This window comes from Apteryx mantelli, chromosome 1 (assembly GCF_036417845.1).
Source record: "Apteryx mantelli isolate bAptMan1 chromosome 1, bAptMan1.hap1, whole genome shotgun sequence".
Taxonomy (NCBI): Eukaryota; Metazoa; Chordata; class Aves; order Apterygiformes; family Apterygidae; genus Apteryx; species Apteryx mantelli.
The window spans coordinates 204,838,634-204,857,534 of record NC_089978.1 but is presented as its reverse complement, the minus strand read 5'-3'; the positions used below and the strand labels follow the sequence as shown (position 1 = coordinate 204,857,534).

At 35.5% G+C, this 18,901-nt stretch overlaps 1 protein-coding gene across 5 annotated transcripts in view; it reads left to right on the top strand.

Annotated features, from left to right (window-relative positions):
* The window catches only part of TBC1D22A (TBC1 domain family member 22A), a 200,173-nt gene that overhangs the window by 88,334 nt on the left and 92,938 nt on the right, over nt 1–18,901 (top strand). For all 5 annotated transcript variants that reach the window (XM_067315862.1, XM_067315871.1, XM_067315852.1 and 2 more), the window contains exon 10: nt 7,870–7,945. In XM_067315862.1, the coding sequence (XP_067171963.1) occupies nt 7,870–7,945 (76 nt within the window). The remainder of the gene's footprint in view (nt 1–7,869; nt 7,946–18,901) is intronic.

The window sequence follows — 18,901 nt, the reverse complement described above, 5'->3', positions numbered from 1 at the left end:
AAAAGCTTTGATTGATTGTGAAACTTCATTTGGAAAAAAAAAACTTATGAAGACTGTGTCAAAATTTTCAGTTTGCTTTTGTAAATGGTTCCAATAATTTCATCAGTAAATTGCTTGTGAACAGCTTATCTGATCTGAAAAGAAGAGAAGCAGTGTACCTGTGTTTATGCCTGGCTGAAGTCATTATTGTCAAATTATTGACAGTTTTTTTTCTTTTCAATTTGGCTGGCTCTTTTTCTCTTTCACTGATGACATAAAAGGTTGTTTTCTTTCCTCTCCCTCTTCAGCTTCCTTCATCTTCGTAAAATTATCCCATCATCACCTGTTTAAAGAAAAAGATGTGGACTGTCTTTAACCAAAGCCTGCAAAGAGTCTGAAATGTTCTTCATAATGAAAACTGTAGTAAAGGTCATACGTGCAGTATATTAAGTAGGGCAGTAAAGGCTACTCTATCAATCAGAAGGCATTGTTTCCCCAAGGCTCTGAGCTTAGAGGGGTCCAAATTCGCTTCATTTTCTGATCCTGGAAAACTTTTTTAATACTCTGAAATTCTTTATGTATTTTTAACTACCATAAATCAGTGGGGAAGAGCAAAGAATCTACAGTGTTGCCATTTCTGATGTGTAGGATAATAAGAAATGTTGCTCTTTGAAAATATTTCCTGAGGAATGAGTAGAAAAAGTAATATAGGTGAGATATGTATGTGTGTGCATATACAATACATTTCATCAAGTATTTTGTACACACAGGTGCACACATGTGCACACATGCACGCACACACACACACACACACACACACACACACACACACAGAGATGATATTCACCAAAACTTTTTTACATCCCTTTTTTCACATATATTTGAAAAACTCAAGAAGCTGGGAAGAAAAAAATTCTCAGATTTATTATGGACTCGTCTGTACGAAGTGTCTGTAGTATGTATTTTGGAAGAGCTTTATAGTTAAAATAACATGGAGATATGTAGAACTTACTTACCAGTTGCTTTGGAAGTACTTTTAACATACAGTTTGAAAGCGTCTGCATCCTTCCTAGCATTCCATCATAAGGTAGTGGCATTTTGTACAGCTAGCTGTCAGTGCTGTGGCGTGTATATTCTACAAGAAAGTAGAATATATTTATTATGATATGCATACAGTACTAATGAGTTTTAAAGTAATGCTTAATCAGAGTGGTTCATGAGAGTCTCATTGATTTATATCATTTAAAAAACTTGAATCTCCTTCAATGCTTTGTTTGCTATAGACAATTATGCAACACATGTACTGTGGGTGCTGCAGCATTTGGAGACTATTAAGAATGCCAGTAGAACTCTCCTTGGTTTATTCAGTATCACTTGCTCCATCTATTCACAGAAAATGTTACTTTAGGACTTTCTTTTTAAGGTAAACACCTTTCCAAGTTATAGCTTACTGTCAGCATTCAGAAAGGATCTAGTGAAATGAACAGGATGTGATTCCCATGTTTTTTTAGAAACATGATTTTAGAAACTCTGATATCTCTGCTCTCTCCCTTCTCATTTTTTTGTGAGTATAGGAGGGTAATTCAGTCCTTTTTTTTATTATTTTCATTTTTAACCAAATTTCTTCCATTTAGAATTCTGTAACATTTAGGAAGAATACTATGTTTTTTCCTCTTTTATAAGTTGGTAGAGCCTTACAAGCCTTTGTCCGTATGTTTTGAGAATATAACTTTAGGGTAACTTGTTTAAAAATTCAAAATCATACAGTAAAGAATTATCTAATGTGTTTTATCATGTTGAATGAAGGCTGCACGTGAAATATTTTAAATTGTAAAGATTGAGACCAGATTGAAAGTGTCTCCAAAAAAAAAAAAAAAAGCTGTCAGACCTAAATGTATTTGCAGGGAAGCTGGATTATACTAGGTTATACAAAATAAGCACAGACTGTTAACACAAAGATTTGAAGGAGTAGCAAGTTTTGAGTCCTTATGACACTGTGAAGCCTTAATCTTCTATAATGTAAGATGAATCTAATTACATGTTGTAGTTTGAACTAGAAATTAGCCATTCAGCTGTGGAGTAGGTTAGCATAGTTCACTGGAAGTATGTTGCAAGCTATATGAATTGAACATCAAGGAATTTAGATGTTGCACGTCAATGCATAAATCTTTTATATTTACCATAGATTCTGTTGTGTACTCACGCATGCTCTGTCATACATGAATATTTGCTAGAATGCATCCAGAACAGTGTTTAGAAGTGTAAGGCTCTGTAAGTATGTTAAGTGTTTGCTGAAGTTATATTAAGGTAAGACAATCCTGTTTTCAATTCCTTACGACTTTTTCAGAGTTCGTCTTTTGCTTAATAGAGATGATCAAAGTTACACAGGGAATAAATGAGGAAATATAACAAAAACCTGAAAGATGTGTAGCGAAAGATTCCTTCACACAGGTGTGAAGGGAAATAAGTAGGGGAACTGAATATTGCAGCATTTTTTTCCTGCAAAGGTTAGTGAAGAAAACTATGTTGAAAACATAGTGTGAAGTAAAAAGAGGTGTCAATGCTATATGTAATAACTTTTGGTCTTTTGAAGAACTGTTATGCCAAATTTGGAAGCTGATATCACCAATTAAGTTGTCTGATAGAGGAATTTAAATCTTAACCATCTTAATTCTGTATTGCCCTGAAAAATAACTCATACGTTTCATGAGTTTGTTACATTTTTTTAAAATCTATGTTACTAGCTTTTACTTCTACCTATAAGTACAAAAGGAGTAAGAATACTAGCTAGTAGAATACTTTTTTTACATTTACAAAATCCTTCTCTATTTCACAGACTCTGGAAAGTCAGTTACAAGTACTATAGAAGGGAATGTGTTTAACTTAGTTTATTTAGAAGAAAAAGAACTTAGCCAACAGGGATCTTTCCGGATAGATGAGCTAGCACAAATGAAAGAGCGACTCCAGACTGTTCATTTGCAGATGAAATAGTGGACTGAATAGGAAAATAAATAGGCAAAAGATACAGTGAATAGCAAACTAACAGTCTTACAATCTAAGATAACAGTTTTGGATTGCATTTCTAGGTGTATGGAGTAAATGTTGCTTTGAGAAAAAGAACAGTTTCAGCTTGGTAGATCACAGTTGCGAGTTGCACTGCCCGAGAAGAGAGTAATGATTGAAGTGATAGTGTGTTTAGCTCTGGGTTGATTTACACTGTTATATGCGTGAAGACGCTTTTACGCAAGATCTGTTACAAATTAAATCATTCAGTACGTTGTTGCTCTCCTGTGAGTACTGTAACCAATCTGATAGCCTTCTCTGATGGAATGACTGGCTGGGTAGATGAAGGGAGAGCAGTGGATGTTGTCTACCTTGACTTCAGCAAGGCTTTTGACCCTGTCTCCTATAGCATCCTCATAGACAAGCTCAGGAAGTGTGGGCTAGATGAGTGGACAGTGATGTGGATTGAGACCTGGCTGAATGGCAGAGCTCAGAGGGTTGTGATCAGCAGCGCAGAGTCTAGTTGGAGGCCTGTAGCTAGCGGTGTCCCCCAGGGGTCAGTACTGGGTCCAGTCTTGTTCAACTTCTTCATCAATGACCTGGATGAAGGGACAGAGTGCACCCTCAGCAAGTTTGCCGACGATACCAAACTGGGAGGAGTGGCTGATACGCCAGAGGGCTGTGCTGCCATTCAGAGAGACTTGGACAGGCTGGAGAGGTGGGCAGAGAGGAACCTCATGAAGTTCAACAAAGGCAAGTGCAGGGTCCTGCACCTGGGGAGGAATAACCCCATGCACCAGTACAGGTTGGGGGTTGACCTGCTGGAAAGCAGCTCTGCGGAGAAGGACCTGGGAGTGCTGGTGGACACCAAGTTAAGCATGAGGCAGCAATGTGCCCTTGTGGCCAAGAAGGCCAATGGTATCCTGGGCTGCATCAGGAAGAGTGTTGCCAGCAGGTCGAGGGAGGTGATTCTCCCCCTCTACTCAGCCCTGGTGAGGCCACATCTGGAGTACTGTGTCCAGTTCTGGGCTCCCCAGTACAAGAGGGATGTGGCACTAGTGGAGCAAGTGCAGCGAAGGGCTACAAAGATGATTAGGGGACTGGAGCATCTCTCTTATGAGGAAAGGCTGAGAGAGCTGGGCCTGTTTAGCCTGGAGAAGAGAGAAGGCTGAGAGGGGATCTTATCCATGTATACAAGTATCTGAAGGGAGGGTGTCAAGAGGATGGAGCCAGACTCTTTTCAGTGGTGCCGAGCAACAGGACGCGAGGCAACGGGCACAAACTGAAACACAGACGGTTCCATCTGAACATGAGGAAATACTTTTTCACTGTGAGGGTGACAGAGCACTGGAACAGGTTGCCCAGAGAGGTGGTGGAGTCTCCTCCTCTGGAGATATCCAAAACCCTCCTGGACGCGATCCCTGTGCAACGTGCTCTAGGTGACCCTGCTTGAGCAGGGGGGTTGGACTAGATGATCTCCAGAGGTCCCTTCCAACCTCAACCATTCTGTGATTCTGTATTACTTTGGAAAAATAACTTAAATCAGTATAGAAAAAATCCCCCAAACCCACTTTTTTTCATTGTTAGAATGTGGTTCTGTGAATGAAATGAATGTAATGTTTCCTAAAGATGTTGCATCCTGGATATGATTTTTGACTCTAATGTAGGAATGTGCAAGACTCCCATGAAAGTCCCAGATAGTTTTCCTGTTAGCAAGATGGTAGATTAGATTCTCTGAGAGACTTCTCAGTCTTTCAATTTTGACATTTTGTTGCAGTACAGAGGATGTTCAGGTTCTGTTTGAGATGCAATGCCAACAGGTTGTAATGGGTGCCTGTTTCCAGTGGGAAATTCCAAAGTTCAATGATTTGTCCTTGCTTTCTGGTCAGCACTGTTTTGGTTAGTACACTTATTTCTATTATCAAACTGTGAAAGTGCTACTGTTAGTCCAATAGAGAACTTTACTGTAATTATTTAAAGACTATTGTAATCAGGAACAAGTGATCACAGCACTTCAGGATTTCTTGGAAAAAAAGTATTCTGTAGCTTCTATATTAGTTTAATGTGACAGTCTTTGTTTAGGGGGCATGATTATGTGGAAGTGTATTCCGTTACAGAAGATTAAGGGACAATCTATTATTGTGCTGCTGACTAGAAAGCAAGAAAGTAAGTTTGAAAATTTGTCCTTCATTTATAGGCATCTTTCTTGTTTCTCAGAAAACAAAAAGAAAAATGGGGATTCTGCATGCTCGTGCTTGTGCATGCACAACCTTTTGAGGAGAGACTCTCAGTCAAAAGAACATGAGGAAAAGCAGTTATGCTCTGTAAAAAAGATGCTTTCTCTGTGGTGAGAATGGCCTAATCATGACCTAATCCAAAGGTCATGATTAAGCTCACATTTTCTCTGCTGTCTTATCAGTCTCTTCACATTGCTGTATGGAAAGTTTCCTACATTTTTCTATGTTACATTCTCCTTCTCAAATGAGAAAGACTCCCCTTAAGGCAGACGTTCAGCAGTCTGCACTATCATCTTGTGTTTACTTTCTCTTCGATATTCTTTCCTGAAGCTCCATACAGATACCGCATGGAATATCCAAAATCCAACTTCCTCCTTGTTATCTTTTAGTGCCCCCTAGCAGCCTTCCGGTTCACTTCAGACAAATCAGACTATTTGTCAAGCTCTTATTTTGTCCATTCTGCCTGGACTTAATTATTTTCTAGAGAAAAATAATCTAAACTGTGCTCACACTGTACTTAGAACTGACAGTTGTATCTCGAGAAGGAGATATTGGAGTTGCATCTCAGAGGAGATATTAGAGTCATTCCTGACTGTTCTTTAAAATCCTTGGCTCACCATGTAACAGCAGCCCAAAAAGCAGCAAAGACTGGGCATCACTGGAAAGGACATTGAGAACAAAATGAGAGCATCATTTGTTGCTATATAAACTTTTGTTTTCCATATAGCTTGAGTACTTCATACAGGTCTGGTTTCTCCATCTCAGGAAGGATGTAGTAGAATAAAAGAATGTACAGAGAAGGACAACTAAAATGATGAGAAGGGTGGGGCAAATGCCTTTGTCACAGGAGAAACTATTGTGACTGTAGTTTGGAGAAGAAAAGGCTAGGGGAGGATATGATCCAGGTCTAAATACGATGAAAGTGGATAAGCTGGATGTAGAATTGTTACTCAGTACTTCTGCAAGACAAGAAATAGAAGACACTTGACAGCATTAGCATGAGATTAGATAAAACAGATATGGATTCTTTATTTAGCAGGTGAACTGAAACTTGCTGCCATGGGAAGTTGAGGCAGATAGTAGTAGACTTATGATGTCTAGTGACCTCAAGAAATGAGGAATGTGAAATGGAGGGAGCCTGTTGTGGCATGCCAAAAAGGAGAGAGGGGAGGGAAATGGCTTAAATTGTGAAAGTGAGTAAGTGAAAACAAAGAAATATAGAGGAAGAGGAGCTTTACTGATAAAAATAGGGAATGCTGGGGACAGGCAAGATTGAGATTCCAGAGGGGAGCAGAAAGGGAAATTTTAAATATCAGTTAATTTAAGTTTCTCTCTTGATTAGCTCATGATATTTTGGAATCTGATATTTATGAACATCTCATTTTAGCTTTTACATAAAACAGTACTGTTAATGTTTTTTGTCCTAATTTTCAAAGTACTTGTAGTTCTTTTTGTAATAGCCACATTTCCTTCTGCTTTCCTTTCTATCTTGAATTGTATGCTGGTACTTCTTTTTTTACTACTTTTTCTCTGGTTACGTTCCTGTAATAGAGAGGGCTTAAGTTAAATTCCATACCTCCGTGTTAACTTTTCAATTAGTGACATAATAGGCTAGTTAAGTTAAAATTTGAAGTCAAAGTCCCCAAAAATTTAATTTTCCAACATCAGTAAAGATTTTGTTAGCATGATTTTTGGCATAGTTGCTCAGCTCACCACTTGAATTTTGTAGTGGAATTATTCAAATGATAGCAGATGAGATCTAAATCCTTTACACTGGTTTTCTGTGTATACAATGTGTACGTGAAAACAATTATAAATAGTAATTTTCCTTTAAAAACATATATTGGGTCATTTGTTTTCTTTAATCTCACTGCATAGAAAACCATAATAAGATGAATTTAATGGAGGAAGTTGCTACCAAGTATTCAGAAATGTTGCTCTGTATTTAAAGAATATATTCCTCTAAAAGATTGAGAACTTTGGGGATAAAGTGGAGATTACTTTCTCTTTTTTTTTCAGTATGTCGGATGATATTATTATATTGTAGAACTAAAAAGTTCAGTTGGAATTAATGCATTCAAACAAATACATGCAATTAACCTGTCATTATAACTGTGTAATATGTGTATTCAATTTTGATTCATGATATTAGTTGTGACCTTGGTTTCACAACAGTCATGACTCCATTGAATTAGAGTTTTGATTTCTTATGCCACTGGAAAATATTATTATGAACCTTTAAAGATCAAATTCTTATCCTGTCACTGATTAAGGTCTAAATTTTCATGCTTCCTGTATTATTTCTGATAAAATTGTAAAACCTTAAAAATGTCTAATATGGCAGTTTTTATCATTTAAAAACAGAGCCTTTTAAGCTCTTTAGACATCTACAATATAGATGTAACTTCAGTGACACAGCAAGTAGAGAGCAACTGGGACAGCAGCAGCTCTAAGTTACGCTGTTAGAGACAGACTCTAAGCAGGACTGTAGAATGTGACGATTTACTACTTAATGGTGGAAACAGGCCTAGAAAATGTAAAAACAAAACACAAGCAAACATAGAAAAATATATGGGTTTAGAAAAGTAATTGAGGGAAAATAAATTTTAGTTTTTCACAAGCTTATACTTGTATATGGTCTTTTCTTTAGGATAATTACACATTTGCCCAGCCAGGAATTCAAAAGAAAGTGAAAATGTTGGAAGAACTTGTTAGTCGGATCGATGGTAAGTCTTAAAAGCTCACCTAATTTCCAAATGGTGTTTCATTGAAAGTGTTTAGTTAAAATGTTTGCAAGAAGTCAAGCCAACATCATTACAGTTACCTATCATGGTAGTGTAACGTAGCCTTCCTCAGATGAGTTGTCATACTCAATCAATTTGTGGCACACTGGCCTTTGCAAGATCACTGTAGTGTATCATTTAAAAGAAAGCCACTAGAGCATGAGCCACTTTCATTACTTTTTATTAAGGCAATATAGTCAAAGTTCAATGGCAATTTCTTTGCAGCAGAGTAATGGCCACATACAAAAGGCAGCCAGTATTCATTTCACATTAAGCTCAGCGATTGTTGTAATTCGAGAGAGTCACAGTGGTTGTTTATGGTTGTCCTTCGGCACTATGTTTTGTGCCTTTGTGCATCATTTTGCTATCTGGAAAGCCTGAATAATTTCTCTGTGGAATCCAATTAATTATGAACTCTGGAAATAACATCTTTAATATTATAGATAAATTACAGTGTGTGCAGGGGTAATTTTAGATTTTGCTTTCATGTTTTAGCAGGGCACTTTGAAATATTTTCTACCTTCATCTTTAAAATAATTCCCTTCATGAAATGCTGACTGTCATATTGCTAGAGCAGAGTTTAATTAAATGAAATGCAAGAGATAATGCTTGCCCATTCTAAACATACTCTCTTGATAGTTTGTTAAATTAATGAACAGAGTATTAGCAAAATGTTGCCAAGCAGTACCAAGCATATATTTGTGACACTAGCCTGTCAATGATGAGATAGAAAAAATATCTCTTCTATAGCTTAATACTGAATAATCTTCTTGAAAAGATTAATTCCATCTTTTCATTATACATATTTTGAGCTTTGCTTGTGCCAGTGCTTACCGTAGCATATTTTGGTTTGGCCTGCACATATTTACATCCTGAATATTTGATATAGCTCTTTTGTGCCCTTTTAGGATGTTAAAATTTTTAATGCTCAAAAAATAAGGGAGGAAAACAATGTTTATGTAGTATTATAGTATAAATATAAATTATATAAAACTCTGTTGTGTATATATATTTATTTTAAATGTAAATAAATATGAAAACCTAAGAGAATGCTTTTGTAATTTATAACCCATAGGGCAGCAAAAGTTTTATATTAAAATATTTCTAAAGTGGTGTATTTTGTTACTTCAGAAGCAATCTAACTTCTTGCAGTGTGGCTTTTTATATGTGTTATTTTATGCTTATGTTGATATTGGTGTTTTCATTTCAGTTATTTATAGAAGCAGATACTTGTATATTAAATAAAGAAGGTAATTATAATGCCTACAAAATAGACTTCCTAAATTGTCAGGAAGCCTTTTATTAAGTTCTTTAAACCCAAATGTTTTAGATGAAAAATATCATTCTGATGATCAAACTCATTATTTTGTTTAATAAAAATAGCATCTAAGAAAGGAAGAAATCTTGAAGTCTTGTTTGTGCCTTTAGTGCTTCACTGGTGTAGTTAACTAACTTTTCTCAAATAGATTAGGTTTGGAAAGCATTATATTTAAAACTTTAAAGTGAAAAGGAAAAATAAGTTGTAGCAAATAAATCTTTCCTCTTCAACTCTCCTTTGCCAGACTCTGAAATTGAGAGTAAAGGGTGTGTCCCTGATTTTTTTTCTAATTTAAAACAATTTGGTGGGGTCTTTAATAGGACTGTATTTAAGAGGACATTGTTAAAGTAGTCCTCCATCAAAAATTGTAATTGTTTATTTACCTTACTAAATGTGGACACAATTTCTTCTTCAATATTTCTATTGACCTGTAGTGTATAGCATTCAGTAAAGGAAGCAACCAGATATTTATCAATGCAATGTATATTTTACTGTGAGCTACGATTTATAGCAGACCGTGTCAGTATCTACGACTGTGGGTAACAGCCAAGGATTTTTAAAAATGAAAATGGGTACCCAACAATACCCTTTCTATGCTAGAAATGTTAATTTTCATATGCTTAGAGATCAGGAGTGTTTGCTAGTTAATGTTTGCTAGTTGATTCTTTGTACTATCATAGTTAGAAAGTAACATCTTAAATTAACTCTAAACTGTCTATATAGTTGAGTAGTTTAAAATTGCTTTCTTGTTTTGAATAGTGCAGTTGAAGAAAGCAAAACAAAATCCTAACTTTAAGAAACTGATTGTCTTACAGTAGATATATTTTACAGTACATGTAATCCATATGACATATCTACAGCGTATAATAGATCTTAAAGGAATTTCTTTTAAAGAAACAATGGGGATTATAACATTTCAAAGTGAGTGAAACTTCATTACTGTTATTCTATAAAAATGTATGGAAAATATGAAGTATTTTAAAAAGCTGTTGTTATTATTTGAAAAACCAACCTGAAAGAGTTGGAGGATGTACTTGACATTACAGAATCCTGGAACAACTTAGGTTGGATTGGGCCTCTATCTCAGTCAAGTTGTCTAAACTCTCTCAGCCAACCCCTTGCTAAGTGACAGGGCCAACTTAATCTGGGCTCCTCAGAGCCTTGCCCAGTTGAGTTTTGAGCAACTCCAAGGATGGAGATTGCATAGCCTCTTGGGGCACTGTTAAAGAGTTTGACTACCCTCATTGTAAAATGCTTTTTTCCTAATACTAATTAGAAGTTCTCTTTATGGAACTGATGCCCGTTGTCATTTTTTCTGTCTCTGTTCACCCCTGGGAAGAGTCTGGCTCCTTTTCCTCTATACTCTCCTGTTAGGTAGTTGTAGCACTAAGATCCATCCATAGCCTTTTCTTCTTAAAGCTGAACAAACCCAGTTCTGCCAGTTGTGTGTTGCTTGCTTCAGCTCCCTAACCGCCTTGGTTACCTTCCACTGGACTCGCTCTTGTAGTGTCCTAAAATTGGACACTGCTGCAGATGTGGCCTCACAAGTGCTGAATGGAGGGGAAGAATCACTTCTTCTGACCTGCTGGCTACACTCCTGCTAGTAAAGCCCAGAATATGGTTGGCCTTCCTTGCTGTAAGGTTGCACTGCTGACTCGGGTACTACCTGCTGTTCACCAGGACTCCCAGGTCTACAGCTGCCTTCCAGCCAGTTGGTGCTGTTGCATGGGGCCATTCCATCCCAGATAAAGGACTTTGTATTTGCCTCTCCTGGACTTCCCAAGGTTCATGTCAGCCCATTTCTCCAGCCTCTCAAGGTCCCTCTGAATAGCAGTCCTAACTTCCAGCATATCACCCGCTACTCCCAGTTTGGTATCGTCCAAGAACCTGCTGAGAGTGCACTCTATGCCATCCTGCAGGTCATTAATAAAGATGTTAGAAAGTACTGGTCCCAGTATTGATCCCTGAGGGATGCCACTAGTTATTGGCAGCCAGTTAGACTTTGTAGTGCTGTTCATAACCTGTTTAGCCCAGCAGTCAGACAAAGCTTTGATTTGAATAAGGTATGCATTTTTCAATATTCTTTGGGCTGTCTGTTGCCTTAGAAGTCTGTCCTCTCAGTTCCTCTCTTTTGTGAGAAAAATACACCAAAATATATGAACAATGAAAGTTTTAGTTGTTAGAATGGTAACGGTAGCGATGCATAAAAGACGGATCATGAGCTGGTTGGCTTTTTGGTGGAAGCACAATATAGTTTGATTAAATTATATTTTCTTGTGCTTTACTCTTCTCCATGTCTTTATTACTTTTCTGTATTTATACTGGGTCTGCTATACTGTAGCTAAAGGCAAATACATGGTTGGTGTGAACTCAAGAATTTTGGTTTTAAAAAGGAATTTCATGATTTATATCTACTGTAAATATCCTTAATTGCCAATTAAGGTTACTGCAGAAGAAAATAATATTTCTGTTGTTGCTGTGCCACATTGTTTTCTTGATGCTGAGTAACTGAATGGTGAAGTGAAACAACATAATAAGTAGCTACTTGAGTGGATGAAGCTTGTACAGCTTGTTTGCTAATCATGATAGGTTACCAGCATATGAAAAGTATGAAAAGTGATACTTGCCCTTTGGAGAGTGTTAATGCATTATGTTAGTGATTCAAGCAACCTTCATATTACCCCAATCTCATGGATCATGACTCCTCTCAAAGTAACTGTCCTTGGGTGTACAGTGCAGAACATTGCAGTAGACCTTAAATAGCCAAGCTACTCTGCTAGCCTAAAGATAATCTCTGCCTGTTTAAACTCCAGAAGATACATTTAATGAATCGTGTATTCAATGGAATTTTAATGAGTTTATTAATAGAACTTTGTTATTCCATAAACACATGGAATTTGAAGATAGAAACATCATTCAATCTCATTTATCTCCTTGTCGTTATCATTTAGACTGTTCTACGAATTCTAGAAAAACATTGAGAGGGAGAATCAATAGATAACTCAATAATATAAAGTATCTGCTCTAACTAATTATCTTTTCTATTTCCTGTAATATGACAATGGAGCTTTTCTACTGTAAATCATGAACCATCTCATGGTTTGTTAAAGGTCACACTTATATGGGATGTTATATTCTAGTATTGCTTCATTTAGGCTGCAAATCAAAGAAATGTGTAGGTATAGGGATGCTGAAATTAATTCAGGACTTGTACTTTTAGAATTTACTGATGTTTAGCATTTGGCTAGCTTCATGCTTGGGAGTCTCAGCTTCTTCAGTTTAGTGAAAGACATCTGGTAATTACATTAGAGCTTCAGATAGTGATTTGGAGAAGGTTGAGCATTTTTATATAAAAAACAAAACTTAAGGTATTCTTATGTGTAATATTTTAATTGAGACAATTTCTGGTTTATTTGAGAAATAAAAAATATTGAAAATATGGTACTTAAGATTGTACAAAATAAAATTTTTACAAATTGTGCAAGAGTAAAGTTTTTTGGGGGGCTAAATGAAAGGATTCAAAAAGTTATTTTATTCCAGTTATTTCAAAAGGTAAAATAATAATCATTGCATCATTGTACTGTTTGTGAAAGTATTTTTGTTTATGTCTAGTTGAAGTTAAAATGTTCTCTGCCGTCCTTTTGAAAGCATAGTATATTAAAGATTTTACAACTCTTTTTTTTGCTTTTTTTTTTATTGCTGCCATATCATAAATGGTTTCTCTTATTTACTTTGAATGGAATGCAAATTCAATAATGCATTTTCTTTTAGTGTTCTGCCCAAATCAATCTTGGCATCACTGATCGCAATTTATTTATTTATTTCTGTCTTGGGATACAGATGTCTTGGTTGGTCAGATGTTTGCACTTCTGTGAATAGTGACACAAATAATGACTTTTCAACCAAGCAAATTGTAATAAAGTACTTATATTTCATGACCTTTAATTTATATTTTGCATATATTTTTGTTATGTAAAACATAGAAAATAAAAGATGATTTTTCTATATAAATATTTGTTACATATATATGTGCAAGGCAAGTCCTTTATGAAACTCAGTCAATTTAAAATTTTTCATTTTTTATGTATTTTTTATTTATACACAGTGAAAGTGCTTATTCAGTTGCACCATTCTGTGTACTTATGCTTTGAAATATTTGCCCTAATTGGAGCTAAAAGATTATCTGATAAAGTATTTGATGTTTGTGTGTCATGTTATGGTTTCTTATTTTAATTGGGGATATTTGTAAAGCATCCTCCATTAGATTAGTGTATGATTAGTGTATGTGGAATTATCCTTTGTAATGTCTGAGTAGTTGGAGCATTGGATCTAAGAGAGTGGTGTGGGGTTTTTTTTGGAGTTTTAAATGTCCAGAAATCACTTGGGATTTTTTCAGAACTTTGAGTTAATGCATAGTATTGAGCAGCATACACAATTCTGCTTCAGGTAACAGTAGGGATCCACATGAAAGATTTACAAACTAATTGTACCTCGGTCCAGAATTAGTTTGCTTTTCATACCTAGGTAAATTAATCCCTTGTAAGCGTTATAATAAAAGTATTAAAGAAAAAAAGGCCTTAAAGACCTACACAAAATGAAAACCAGACTGGCACAAGGCCAGAAATATTACCAAATTACATTTTCCCCATCTAGCTCACTAAATGTACAGCTACTAGCTAGGGCTTTGAGAAAATATCCTCTTCATACATAAAAGAGAAAAGTGATACTCTGATACTAAAAATGCTGAGAGGCTGATTCCAAAGCAAGAGCACTAAATACGTGCCAGAGTGGGGAGAAGGGGAGAACTAATTGGCTCAGTTTGCAAATGGAAGCAACAGTTCTGTGGCACCCAGACCAAAAAGGAGGCAAAAGAGTTAGTAATAAGCAAGAAAAAGGAATTATTTCACAAACTAGGAGAATTCTAGACAATCCAGTGTTGCTGGTTCTTAGAGTGTTATTCAGATCTACTCTCTGAACACAGAAGGTCAAAAGCTAAAAATACAGCCTATATTTCCAGGTGGAACTGGAACTTAGACATTAACATTCAAAGTACAGTAAATAACAGTGAGAAATACACTTCTGCTTTAGAGTAGTATTCATTGGACTTCTGTAGACTATTCTCCTAAATCATAACTCTGAACATTCATAGGATTAGTTTTTCTTAATACTTTTTAAATTTTGCATCATGTTTTTTTTTTTTTTTTTTAGAAATGATTAGGAAGAGACAATGAATTTCAAAATTTGCTTTTGGTAGGTGCAGTATTCGAAAGGAAAGCCATCAGTTACTGCTGACAAAGTTCATTCTTTCAATCAGCAAGGTTCAAAGCTATAATTTTGAAGAAATTACAGTGTTTAAAGAATCTAGGTGTAGTAGAAGACCAAGTAAGATTTTGACTTTTTACTGCTATATTGACTGAAACTTCACAGGGAATTTATAGCAGAGCAATGTTGCTTGGCACTGCCAGCTGGTGGTAGATAATGTTGGAGTGGAGTCCCTGCCGGAGTGCGTCCAGTTGTGTACTCTGCTTGCATGTTAATCACTTGACTATGAAAAGAGCTTGTCTAGATTCAAACAAAATGTTGTGCTGCAAAATTACAGAAGACAAATATGGATGACCAGTAGGATGTTTGGGAACTAAAGTAACCAAAGGGATGTTTGTTCCCTAAGGATATCTGGTAAGCTCGCAAGCCATGCTTATGATAACGAGTTTTATCGAATGTTTGTGGTAAGTCAGAGGTCAGCCGTAAGGAGTCCCTGCTTTTCAGGAGATTCTCATCTCACAGATGCACGTGTGCAGGGACAGCACTTGTGGATAACACCAGACAAAAGTAAGCAGTATTACTTTAGAGTAGGTAGTTTGTTATTTGTGTTACAGTATTGTCTTTTTTAATAGCTCCCCGCACTTTTGGAAAGTTCAGCTAGATAGAAAGAAATCCTTGATATAATACTGCATAAATTACAATAAAATCTAGTTAGTTGGTTTGTGCAGTTAAGAAAACAGTGAAGTTTAGTAGAACTTGAAAGCTGTCAGTCAAGTACCAAGTCACTGCATATGAAGAAAATTTACACTATTTACTCAGCTTCTACATAACTTCTCATCTTTGTAACAGATCCTGAAAGCTTCTCGGAAGTCAAGAAGTTGCTATACCATAGCATGAGGGAAACATCACCATTGCCATCTTAATTATCACAGAAATTGTGGCAGTGCATTTTACTGTTTTCAGTCTAATGGTCAGACAGATTCCAGGCTTGCAAGAACATTCCATATGAATGAGTTTGAGATTAAACTAAATGATTTCTTTTCTAAAAAATCATCTTTTTAGTATTCAGTGGCACAATATAAGTGGAAATCTGATATCTGCAGTAAAAGACAAATGCTTGCACCGTGATATATGAGAAAAATCTAATCAACCATGAGGTAATGAAATTGCAGAGTTCGATATTTTGACTATTTTCCACAGTGTTTTTTTAATTAAATATAAATTTGCTGTAACCTATGTTATGAAGCTTCATGATCAAGAGTAAGTGTCAAACTGAGTGAATTAATTAAGTCACGAGTAATAATCTCAGATCACATTTGACCTAACACAGGAAGAAAAGTATCTGGATTTTAAGTTCAGCTTATTTTCAAAACTGTTCTCTAAAGGAAGGGACAGTTAGCTGTCAAATTCTGCAGCTGAAAACTTGCTGAAGTTTATCTGTCTTAGTGATGAGGCGAAGGCAGAAGGAGAAAATTGGATCACATTGGTATGTTAATCAGTTTTTTAAAAGGTGTCTAGAAAGATGTTAAGTAATGTTTAATAGCAAAGATTAATTAAGGAAGAAACATGAATAAAATGTTTTCAGCCACTACTGAAGATCCTGAGTATTCCCTAAGTAATTCTTAGCTCTGAATAATAGTTTTGTCTCCAATATGTTCCTCAATGAGTTTATTACCTACCAGAGAAATATTTATTTTTTGTTTTAAACCAAAAGACTTTTTATCTTTGTCAGATTAATATTTTCATATACAGAACCTTCAGAGATAGTCATCAGAGAATTAAAAAAAAAAAGGCTCAAATGATAATTCTGCAGTACACTTTATGTATTTCAAAGTGGAAGGGTCTTCAAGTATTGAAACTGGTTCATTTGTGTTGCATGCTTCACACTGAGGTGCCTGTGTTATATCATCTCTAAGATGACTGATTAAGATTTTTATTTATTTCTTTGCAATGACAGTTGTTTTTTAAAAATATCAAGGTGACTAATACAAAAACAAAGAGAATTTGACAGTGGAGATTATCCCTTGTAGTAGGCATGGAAACGATATATATATATTTTAAATATCTCATTGCTTCATATTGTTCACTTTCTTTGGCTTAGCTTTCATTAGATTAGTTTCTGAATTATGAGGATATAATACTTTTCTTTATTGGCATGGTCCAGAAAGAAGAAAATCACACTAGAGGGCTGTTTGAAATTGGGAGTGCTAACATATTTCTGTAGCATGTTTTCAGACTTTGAGGAGCAGCGCACATGCATGCAACATTAAAAACATTACTCTGCGTGAAAATGACAGTGCCAACTGAAGTCTGAGAGATACATAATTATACTCAAAATGTACAGCATCAGTCCATTTTTCTTCATATCGATTCTCAGTGACTGCTGTTTGTCACCTGTGCAAGTCTATAGGAACTGAAAGGATGTGAAACAAATTTATGATTGGCACAATTACAGACAGAATTTAGTTTATATTATTTGCAACTACACTTTTCAAAGTTCAGTTTCAGTTAGTTGCATTTTTACCTGAACACAGGACATTGTTTATTAGTGAAGGGATACAGATGTTTTTAAAAAAGCAGTCATTTCAAATTCTGGATGCTTAAGTTATAAACGTTATTCTCTAGCTGGTTTTCATTCATGCTTTTCCAAAGGTAATTCTTGACAGGACTCACTTATAAAAGAGTGTCTTCAAAAGCATCTTTATATAAAAATCTTCTACAGGAATCGTTCTTGGGCTGTGTAGATTATAGTGGGGTTTGTTTGTTTGTTTTTTCCTGAGAAAGAATTATCAAAACTTCTGGAGCGTGGAATATTGTATTTGGGTTATCTGTTGTAAACATTTTTATATTATTGCCTTCATATATATCATATGTTCTTCATATATCCTTCATTTTGAGTCGTTACCGCTTCATTCTTATTTTGTATACCTCACATTTGCTTAAAGGGTACAAAAATTTTTCCTTTTCATTTCAAATATTAGATTTTTACTGACTAAGGAAACACACTGCGGTGTGTGAAAATATACAGAATGTAGCTGGAATATATGCTTTGTTAATGTTGTTGTTTACAGATAAGCATCAGACACTATATATTTAGTGGAAGAGAAAAGCAACCTTAACTTTAAAAAACAGTCTAATATACAGCTCTGCACCTCTGGACCATCAGTGTTCAAGTCCCTGAGGTAGTCCAGAAGGACTAAAAGGCAGTCTTAGCTGTCTTGATATTCAGACCCAGGAAAAAGGATTTATTTGCCTTTTAATTTGAATTGTGCCCTCAAATCTCAATAACAATTTTTCTCCTCTTTGGAGAAGGGGGGAAAAAAAAAAACCTCAAGAAGAATTTGAAGCTATCTTCATTCTAATCCAGAGAAGAAGTGATACGACAGGCTCATACTTATAAGAGATCTGTGTTGATCACAGCAGTCCAGTTTTTACCCATGTGAGATGTTAAGTATACTTACTTGTTTCACTTGACTCCTTTAATGAACTAATATTGGATGGTCATTGCTCTTAGAGACTAAAGGCTGCTTAAATACTCCTCTGTTTACAGAGACTAAATGTTCCTATCTCTTCTCTGGGTTCATATACTATTGTCCTAAATTCCAAGAAGAATACAAACTACCTCATACTACTGGGGAATAAAACAGCAATGACAACAACACTCACAACAACAAAACTTTAACTCCAGGATTTATGTTGTTTTGAAAGAACCGTCTGCAAGCATAAAATGGCTTTAACTTTAGAAATTTCTGTAAATTTAAAGAAACTACAAATTAAAGAAACCACAGATGATCTCTCAGTGTTTTCTCTGAAACAGCCTTTCCACAGACAAGTAATTGTACACAGAAGATTGTTTCAGAGCAAGCAGTTAGGAACCCTTGAATAAAATTTGTATTAATTTGGTATGTTTTGGAAGGAGAATCCTGATTTTAATTGTATGCTGCTTTCTGGGATTTACATACGCTTCCATAATTCCAAGATTGTATCTAGCTGTATTGCAGAGGTTGGCTCATTTTTCTGTTCATTTTGGATTGGTATCAGAGGAGTTACTCTTGTGTTGTCCTCAAGAAGAACTGTTTGCATCTTCATGAAGACATACACTTGTTTTTCTTCTTTCCCTTATACTAAGAGACCTATTTACTGTTCAGAGATTCTTAGGGTAATAGCATTTCAGATAATTTTAACAATTAATATGTTTTTATATTTACAATAAAATACATATAAAATATTGCTAAAATAGAGTTAAATATCTATTGACTTGTTAAAACTCATATTTTACATTTATAGAAGTTGAAAGTATTTAACAGAGAACATGCTGT